The sequence below is a fragment of the Engraulis encrasicolus genome, chromosome 21 (genome assembly GCF_034702125.1).
Source record: "Engraulis encrasicolus isolate BLACKSEA-1 chromosome 21, IST_EnEncr_1.0, whole genome shotgun sequence".
Lineage (NCBI taxonomy): Eukaryota > Metazoa > Chordata > Actinopteri > Clupeiformes > Engraulidae > Engraulis > Engraulis encrasicolus.
In genome coordinates, this window is record NC_085877.1 from 24434447 (window position 1) to 24444446 (window position 10000).

General features: G+C 46.3%; 1 protein-coding gene across 1 annotated transcript in view; it reads right to left on the bottom strand.

Annotated features, from left to right (window-relative positions):
- Window positions 1–10000, bottom strand: part of LOC134437020 (phosphofurin acidic cluster sorting protein 1-like) — a 129859-nt gene that overhangs the window by 44500 nt on the left and 75359 nt on the right. Inside the window, exons 3-5 of the mRNA XM_063186449.1 lie at window positions 6456–6545; window positions 6023–6148; window positions 1420–1558 (exon numbers count right to left, since the gene is read on the bottom strand). Coding sequence (XP_063042519.1) covers window positions 1420–1558; window positions 6023–6148; window positions 6456–6545 — 355 coding nt within the window. The remainder of the gene's footprint in view (window positions 1–1419; window positions 1559–6022; window positions 6149–6455; window positions 6546–10000) is intronic.

A 10000-nucleotide genomic window follows, 5' to 3' on the forward strand; every position in this document is an offset into this window, starting at 1 on the left:
ATCTGATGAAATTCAAGCTCTGCTCTCTGCCCCACTGTGTCTGGGGTTCTGTCTCCATTTTATTCCCTTCTCTCTCTCGCTCTCTCTCTCGATCTCTCTCTCGCTCTCTCTCTCGCTCTCTCTCTCGCTCTCTCTCTCTCTCTCTCTCTCTCTCTCTCTCTCTCTCTCTCTCTTTTGTTTCCCTCTCCCTTTCACACTCTCACTCTTCTCTGTGTCCCCTCTCTGCAATTCATCTTGCTGTCTCTTCTCTCTCCCTCTCTTTTCGTTCACTTTCTCCATCCCCTCCCCTTTTCTCCTTCCCTTCTTCTCCTCCACCATCCCCTACTTCAAGTCTTCCCTTCACCTCTCTCCTTCCATTACATACCAGTGCTGTTATGTCCTTATCAGCCATGTAATTTAAATTGCTTTTATCCACTGTACCCATCCACTGTACCCATCTCTCTCTCTCTCTCTCTCTCTCTCTTCTCTCTCTTCTCTCTCTTCTCTCTCTTCTCTCTCTTCTCTCTCTTCTCTCTCTCTCTCTCTCTCTCTCTCTCTCTCTCTCTCTCTCTCTCTCTCTCTCTCTCTCTCTCTCTCTCTCTCTCTCTCTCTCTCTCTCGTAAAACACTTCAGCCACAGTACTCTGTCTGTCTCTCTCTGTCTCTTGCTCTCTTTCTCTCTCTTTCTCTCTAGTAGTAGTAGTTTTTACTTGTCCCTGTATGGGCAATCGTTTCCACCTCTCCATCTACGTACTCTTTCACCATATGTTTCTCTGTTCTCTTCCTTCTCGGCCTTCTTGGGCCTGCTCCTGGGCAGCTTGATAGGTTGGCAGGAGACAGATTGATGGGTATGCACATTACACACACACTCATGCACACTAACTCTCTTCCACACTCGCGTACAAAAAGGCTCGCACGCACGCAGGCACGCAAACACACACTGGACGCCTTGGCTCTAGGGCGATCAATCATCTCTCTCTCTCTCTCTCTCTCTCTCTCTCTCTCTCTCTCTCTCTCTCTCTCTCTCTCTCTCTCTCTCTCTCTCTCTCTCTCTCTCTCTCCCTTACAAACTCACATTCTCACTCACAGTTTTCTTTCTCTCGTTTTCATTCTAATTCTCATCCCCCCTTCTCTGTCCCTTTCTCTGACCCCCCCCCTCTCTCTCACTCCCTTTCACACCCACTTCTTCTCTCTCTCTCTATCTATCTATCTATCTATCTATCTATCTATCTATCTATCTATCTATCTATCTATCTATCTATCTATCTATCTATCTATCTATCTATCTATCTATCTATCTATCTATCTATCTATCTATCTATCTATCTATCTATCTATCTATCTATCTATCACTCACTCACTCACTCACTCACTCACTCACTCACTCACTCACTCACTCACTCACTCACTCACTCACTCACTCACTCACTCACTCACTCACCAGAAGCCTTGGCCCTGGGCTGGTCGATGGGCTGGCTGGAGAGGCTGTAGACGCGCACCTCTGCCACGGGCACCGAGGCCTCCTTCAGCTGGCTGTGGAGACCCAGCACCTGGGCACCCTCCGTAGGGTGCTGCATCACCTGAAGAGAGGAGGAGAGAGGAGACACAGGGTGTAGGTGTAGGTGATCTGATGCAGCACATGTTAGGAGGAGAAGGGAGAGGAGAGGAGAGGAGAGGAGAGGAGAGAGAAGAGAGAGAGAGAGAGAGAGAGAGGAGAGAAGGAGAGAGGAGAGAAGGGGAGAGGAGAGAGGAGAGAGGAGAGAGGAGAGAGGAGAGAAGGAGAGAGGAGAGGAGACGAGAGAAGGAGAGAAGGAGAGAAGGAGAGAGGAGAGAGGAGAGAGGAGAGAGGAGAGGAGAGGAGAGGAGAGAGGAGAGGAGAGAGGGAGGAGAGAAGAGGAGAGGAGGAGAGAGGAGAGGAGAGGAGAGGAGAGGAGAGGAGAGGACAGAGGACAGAGGAGACGACACTACAGACCCAGCACCTGGGCACCTTCCGCAGGGTGCTGTATCACCTGACAAGGAGGAGAGTGGAGGAGGAAACATAGGACGTTACTTAATGAGAGGAGGAAATGGAGAGATGAATAGAGGAGATGAGGAGGAGAAAGAGAGTGCAGGCCCAGCATGTGGGCCCCTTCAGTAAGGTACTGCATCACCTGTGGAGAAGATGAAAGAGGAGGAGGAGGAGGAGAGGAGGAAAAAGGAGACAAGATAGAAAGGATAATATAGGAGGAGAGAGGAGGGAGGAGGGGAGGAGAGGGGGAGAGGATTTGGAGAGTGGGCAAGTGAGAAGGAGGGAAACAGGAGACGTGTAGAGCAGTAGAGGGTGAAAACGGAGACATCATTATGACACACAGACACACCTTAATGGCAGCAAGGAATCCAATACAGCACACAGACACGCAGGAACGCACGCAGGCATGCACGCAGGTACGCACGCACGCACAAACACACAAACACACATAGAAACACACATAGAAACACACGCACGCACCTCAATGTCCGTTTAAAATAAATGAGAGGAAAGCATTGCTACATTACAAGGGGAAGGGGCGGTCCTAGGGGCAGTCTGACTGAGCAGTTGCGGGGGTGGCACCTGACAGGGGTTAGCATCATTGGCAGCATTTATCACCGAATACAAGGGATTTTCGGCACTTTTTCTTTTTCATTGGGGGCGGGGCATTATTGGGGGCGTTGCCTGGGGTGCAAATCATTTTAGGACCGCCAGCGGAAGGACCAAAAGAAAAGAATAAGGTCCTATGAATTATGACATATTAAAGGAGAATTCCTGCCAATTTTAATATAAGGTGGTTTTGCTCACAGTACTCTTGACTTGTCAGAACCTGACAACGCATTATTTTCTTTTGTTAAGCCCTTTCTGAGATCTTAGCCATGCTAATAGGGGCATGAGTTTGTTTAAATTTTTAGCATACTTCCAAAACTTAGATATTGGGGTGATATTTGGAATATGTCAAGATGAAGCGTGAGCAATACAACTGCATGTTGAATCTGGCAGGAATTCTCCTTTTTAATAAAAGGGAAAGTTTCACCCATCATTGCTTTGGAACTGATTCATGAAAACAACCACAGTGGGTTAACACAAACGAAATGTCAACATTCCTTAGAGGAGAAACCAAAAAGAAAAAGAAACTGAGATGGAGAAAGAAATGAAACAAAGAAAGCGTATGTGATTAGACTTTTTTCCTCTCGTTTCGTTTTTATTCATTTGACTGAATAGCGGGATTGCTTTCCCAGGCGTGGAGCTTATTACCGTTATCTAGAGCACATTGTCCTCCGCTGAATGCCATATCCACGCAGCCCAGACTAATGTATACCGACACACAAAAAGGTAGTAACACAAGACAAAGATAGAAGCAGAGAGGAGAGAGAGAGAGAGAGAGAGAGAGAGAGAGAGAGAGAGAGAGAGAGAGAGAGAGAGAGAGAGAGAGAGAGAGAGAGAGAGAGGGAGAGAGAGAGAGAGAGAGAGACAGAGAGAGAGAAACACACAGAGAGAAACACAGAGAGAAAGAGAGAGAGAGAGAAACACAGAAAGAAAGAGAGAGAGAGAAGAGTGAGAAACAGAGCAAGAGATAAAAAGAAAGAATCAGAGGGACAAAAGGGACATGAAAAGACAAAGAGGAAAATGAAGGGATGAGAAGGGATGAAAAGCAAACAAACTAATATAATGTGTACAGACACACATATAAAATGGAAATGCAGAAGAAACAGAAAGGGAGAGGAGCGAGGCGAAAGGGAGAGAGAGAGGGAGGCGAAGGAGGATAGAGGAGAAGAGAGAGAGAGCAAGGAATAGCAAAATAAAATGTAGAAAGAGGGAAACGAATGACAACAAAGTGAAATGAATAGAGTAGATCAAAAGCAACACTGAAACTAATAGCCTGCAGGCACAAAGGGAGTCATGCTTCTTATGTGTACTAACATAATTATAACGACTCAATGCTTCTGAGGAAAACGCAAACCCACCGTATGGCGATTTCATTTGTCATCAGCAAAGACAAACGAGTATTGTGGACTTCTATTACATAAATACCATTTGTTTTAATTTTCTCTTGTTAAAGAAGTTGTGCCTTTATCCCATTGATGCCTAAAGCCAAAGCTCAAACTACATGACTAGCGATTATGTGTCCGATTTTGACGTCGGGGTGCACCGCACACTAGAAGAGAATCGCAACTGTCAATCTTATCGCTGCTCGCAGCCACCGAGACAATGCCCGACGTTCTATTTCCAGTCGCAAATATCAAACAGTGTTTGATTTCTACGACTTGCGATCGGCGACTCTTTGAGCTGCTAAAGTTCTATCTTAGAACGTCGCACACGACGAGGAAATCTTCCCCGACAATCGCTTGCGATGGTCCTGGGGGGTAACGTTCCAGCGATTGTTGTAAGGGGGGTTTTCAGCCGAGAATCGGGGCGATAGTCGTGTAGTTTGAGCCAGGCTTAATACACCTGCAAAAAACACCTGCTAAATGCCCAAGCCTTTTTTCATCATCACCAGAACGTGTTCATTCAGCTCTAACCTAGCACAACTACTACTACTATTACTAACTTTTAGAACAAAACAATTTCAAATTTCTAAAGCAGCATCATGCAACTCCCGGGAGCTGGGGTCAATGCTGCGCTATGTAGCATCCTACATCAATGGGTTACTTGACAGGACAGTGGAGAACAGTGAGGAAATGGCTGTGGGAGAGAGATATGGGTGAGGGTCGTAGTAGCCTGCGAGTGGTACGGGTGTATTAGTGTGCTGTGTCACAACAACCCCTCCGTATTTATGAAGTTGTTTCGGAGGAAACACAATCTCTTCCTATGGTCTTTCAATTATTCATCAAAAAAGGCAGCCAGTGCTATTGTGGACTTGTATTATAAATACCATTGCTATTCATTTTGCCCTGTGTTTGCCCAAGTTGTGCCTTTATTAGACAGCATAATGGAGAATACGTAGATTGAACATGCTTGCGAGAGGGAGATGGGTGTAAGGTCTGGGATATGACCCAAGGCCGGATTCGAACCTGGGTCCCCACGGGCATGTAGCCCACATGTTGTATAGCCACAGCAGCCTCCACTACTTATGTAGTTACACAACAAATATTACATAATAATACCCATAATGGATATGAGTCAGTGAGCAAACATCCACCTATGACTGAGCAACGCAGTGGCTGAGGCAGTGGGAGTCTGATTGGTCGATAAAACCAAGTACACACAGACATAGATGGTGAAATTATTATGTGTGTGCTATGTGCAATGTGTACCATGTGTGTGGACTCGCTATGTGTGTGCCCAGTATATAGGGCGGGATGGGGGGAGGTATTCCCAGGCCCGGACTGGTCATGTGACATACAGGGCATTGCCAGGAGGGCCCACAGTCCTCAGGGGACAATGCTGTTGAGTATATTGCATTGTCTCAGGGGCCGGACGACGGTTTGGAGGTCCTAGACCAGACAGATAGACAGACAGAAACAGACAGACAGACAGATAAAGTGGTGCAAGAGAGACAGACAGACAGACGGCCAGAGAGTACAAACAGCCAGCACTGATCTCTGCCATGTTGATGAGCCTGAACCCCAGTGTCTTGTAGCCCAGGATGGTGACAGACAGACAGACAGACAGACAGACAGACAGACAGACAGACAGAAAAGAAAGGCAAGATAGTGCCAGACAGATAGACAGACAGACAGTACTGATCTCTGCCATGTTGATGAGCCCGAACGGCAGTGTCTTGTAGCACAGGATGGTGACAGACACAGACAGACAGACAGACAGACAGACAGACAGACAGACAGACAGACAGACAGACAGACAGACAGGAAAGCCAAGATGGTGCCTGACAGATAGATAGACAGACAGACAGACCGAGAGAGCGATTACTGACCTCTGCCATGTTGATGAGTCCCAGGGCCAGTGTCTTGTAGCACAGGATGGTGACAGAGACAGAGAGACAGAGAGACAGAGAGACAGAAAGGAAAGCCAAGATGGTGCCTGACAGATAGATAGACAGACAGACAGACAGACCGAGAGAGCGATTACTGACCTCTGCCATGTTGATGAGTCCCAGGGCCAGTGTCTTGTAGCCCAGGATGGTGCGGTTCTTGTAGCGCTTGCGGCGCTGCAGCATGATCTGCAGCTTGTTGGCATCGCGCTTCAGGAAGTGGGGATACTGCAGGAGGAACGCACACAAACAGGAAGTGAGGTCATATCTCAGACAGGAAATTCACATACACCAAACTACTGTTGACAGAGGAGTGGGATTACTACAGCTTTGCATTACATTGTGAAGATTGTGAACTTCTACAACCGTCTGCACGCCAGTGTGTGTGTGTGTGTGTGTGTGTGTGTGTGTGTGTGTGTGTGTGTGTGTGTGTGTGTGTGTGTGTGTGTGTGTGTGTGTGTGTGTGTGTGTGTGTGTGTGTGTGTGTGTGTGTGTGTGTGTGTGTGTGTGTGTGTGTGTGTGTGTTTGTGTGTACCTGCAGAGAGAATGTGAGCTGTAGGTCGGTCTCTGTGAGTCCAGCCGAAGACAGCAGAATTTCATTGGAGCGCAAAATACGCTTCGATCCCTGAGAGAGAGAGAGAGAGAGAGAGAGAGAGAGAGAGAGAGAGAGAATGAAATAAGAGAGGAATTGAAAGAAAGAAAGAAAGAAAGAAAGAAAGAAAGAAAGAAAGAAAGAAAGAAAGAAAGAAAGAAAGAAAGAAAGAAAGAAAGAAAGAAAGAAAGAAAGAAAGAAAGAAAGAAAGAAAGAAAGAAAGAAAGAAAGAAAGAAACAGAGAAGAGAAATTTTGTCTGTTAGTCATTTGTAAAAAATAAAATAAAACAAGGCCACAGTTATCAATTATTCACCAATTCAAAATGAAAACACAGCTTGTACACGAACAATCACTTTTGCCATATTAAAAATACATTTTGTGTTGTCATTTCACTCCCACTACTTTCTGAAATGTTGATACGATGTGATGTAAATGGAACGCACTTGCATGTTGTCCAGTTTGGTTAGCGTATATCAGGCACGTGCACTCCAATACGGCAGGGGAGGCACGGCCTCACCAGCCAGATCTGAGAATGATGAGCTGCAGTAAATGTGAATAATAATAACAATAACAGCTATTGTTTTCGAGCATCTGCACCATAACTACCATTTGAGCAGTATTTAAACAGTTTCACTCATTTTCAATCATTTCCGTGGCCAAAATCATAATATTTGCCCATTTCATGTCAAATTGCTCCGAATACGGTGAATTTGGGGCAACTCTGAACTGGCCTCACCCCGGATTGCGCAATCCCTCCTTAACAAGCTTCAGCGCATGCGCCATTTTGCTCGTTCTGTGAATGCAACCTGGTAATATTGTATTAAACGTTTTTATACACTTAATAGAAGTATGTATGGTGTGCCCTCAATTCCTGATAATGTTCTACTATTTTCTACGTGTGATTATCATTTCTTTACTCTGAACGCTTTGGCATAACGCCCACTGAAATATACAATGGTGAGGCGAGGAGTAGCCTGGCCGCAGACTCCTTCTGGCATTGAGAGTATTGCTGGCCAGTTACGTCATAGCGAATCTGAAGTTCACAGCCAGTCGGTGTTGTTGGCTAGCTTGTTCACTTTGTCTGCTACAAGTGGATTTCATAACGAAAAACTAAGAGCATTCTCAAAGTTGGATTTCTAAGAGGAAAATATGTGATAAAGAATGGAGGACCGACAGAGCTGAAGGGTTTGCTACTGCAGGTGGTCAGAAGGTTATAACTACCCGATCATTTCAAAGTGAGTTCTACAACAGAAACTATTTTTGTTTCCCCTGTGTCCCGTTTGCAACCGGCGAGAATGTGTGGAAGACCATTCGCATGGAATTGTACGACTTAACAATTTACTAAGGACTAAGGAGCCTCACGAAACACAAATCCTCGCGGCTACTCATATTCATATTCAATGCCAAATTGCTTTGGACGTTTGGGGCGTCTCGAATAGATGTGGCTTTGGATGGACAGCACAGGCTAAAGCAACGTTAGCATGCGCAACGCCAAAGTGGAAAAGAGCGGCGCATGGACCTGATGTACGAGATAAAGGTAAGATCAGTGTTTCCTATGTGTGTGAAGCCTGTGTTTGTGAGACCCGTGGGGAGAAAGAGAATCCGCCGTGATTCTCTCTGGTGTGGTGGTAGCTTTTGTGATCTGAACAGGATTCTCATGTGCCCTGTAACTGTTTGTAAAGTTGAGTAGGCTACAGGGTGCCGTTGAGGTAAATCAAATATACCCGTGTAACTACAAGACTCTGATCTAATTCCAAAGTGTAGGCATAACATAAAGGACAGTCCCAAAATATTTGGTGACCATATCGAAGCTTGTGTAGTAATCTATGTTTAAGTGTTGACATTCGCTTCCTGCCACACCTTTGTCCCACATCGTTTGCCATAGCCTCGTACAAGTAGATGTAGGCCTACATTTGCACGAGAATCCGGTGCTTATCACAAACGCTATCACACCAGTTTGTTCGCCGTGGTGCTCAGCGGTCTATATGACACCATGTTTTGAATCCTGTGTGTGTGTGTGTGTGTGTGTGTGTGTGTGTCTTCCATTGAGCATCCGCCGTGATGTGGTTTATGTGAGACCACTGTTTGAATCCTGTGTGTGTGAGAGCAGTGGGCTGTGAAGGAGCGTACACTCTTCACTACTCTCCCCTCCTCCTCTCCTCTCCTCTCCTCTCCTCTCCTCTCCTCTCCTCTCCTCTCTTTTCCCATCTCCTCTCCTCTCCTCTCCTCTCCTCTCTTTTCCCATCTCCTCTCCTCTCCTCTTCCCTCTTCTCCTCTCCTCTTCTCTCTTCTCCTCCTCTTCTCCTCTCCTCTCCGCCTCTCCTCTCCTCCCCTCGCCTCTCCTACCCTCGCCTCTCCTCCCCTCGCCTCTCCTCCCCTCGCCTCTCCTCCCCTCTCCTCCCGTCTCCTGTCCTCTCCTCTCCTCCCGTCTCGTCTCCTCTCCGCCCCTCTCCTCTCCTCTCCCCTCCGCCCTCTCCTCTCCTCTCCTCTCCTCTTCTCTCCTCTCCACTACTCTCCTCTCCTCTGCTCTGCTCTCCAGCTCTCTCAGCCGTGATGCTGCTGTTTGTCCACATTACTGCTGTGTGGTTTATGTGAGACCACTGTTTGAATCGTGTGTGTGTGTGTGTGTGTGTGTGTGTGTGTGTGTGTGTGTGTGTGTGTGTGTGTGTGTGTGTGTGTGTGTGTGTGTGTGTGTGTGTGTGTGTGTGTGTGTGTGTGTGTGTGTGTGTGTGTGTGTGTGTGTGTGTGAGAGAGAGAGATCTAATAGCATTTTCTCTACGGAAATGCAGCATGTTTTATTTTGTAGGCCTGCCTTATGTTAAGAAAGCTATGACATACGAAACTTATCGGTAGGCCTATTTGGTAAATTTACTAAAATGTACTTATACTGTAGCTGTAGTATTATATATTTGCCTCCCTAGCCATAAAGTTGACCGCACCTCACTGGCGTATATGCATGGCCTACCAGACTCCAGTAGTAGATACAAATGACTTATACGCTAACTTACATTTAAAAGCAAATGCTTATCCAAAGTGACATCATTAGATAATCAGCTACATACATAATTTCGTATCGCATTGTTTATTGTGTATCGTATGTTTTCCTGACATGCCTAGTTTGGGACAAAACATTCATTCTTAACACCCATTCATTCAATGCATTTTGTCAACCTTTATGTCATAAGACAGTGTGAGATGGTGACAGGAAGTGAGTGGGAGAGATGGGGAAGGATCAGGAAACGACTTTGGGCTGGACTCAAACCTGGCACAGCGCCTTATGGGTACCAAGGCCCACTCATTCTTTCTTTGATGCGACATCGAAACACAGAGATACAATGGAAAATGGACCTATCAACCACAAAAATACCAAACCGCTTTCCGAATGATGCACTGCAGTATGAACCGACTGACACAGCGGCATACAGTACACATGCCTCTTTTCCACTGCTGTTTTTCTGGTAGGCCTACAGCTCGACACGACGCGACT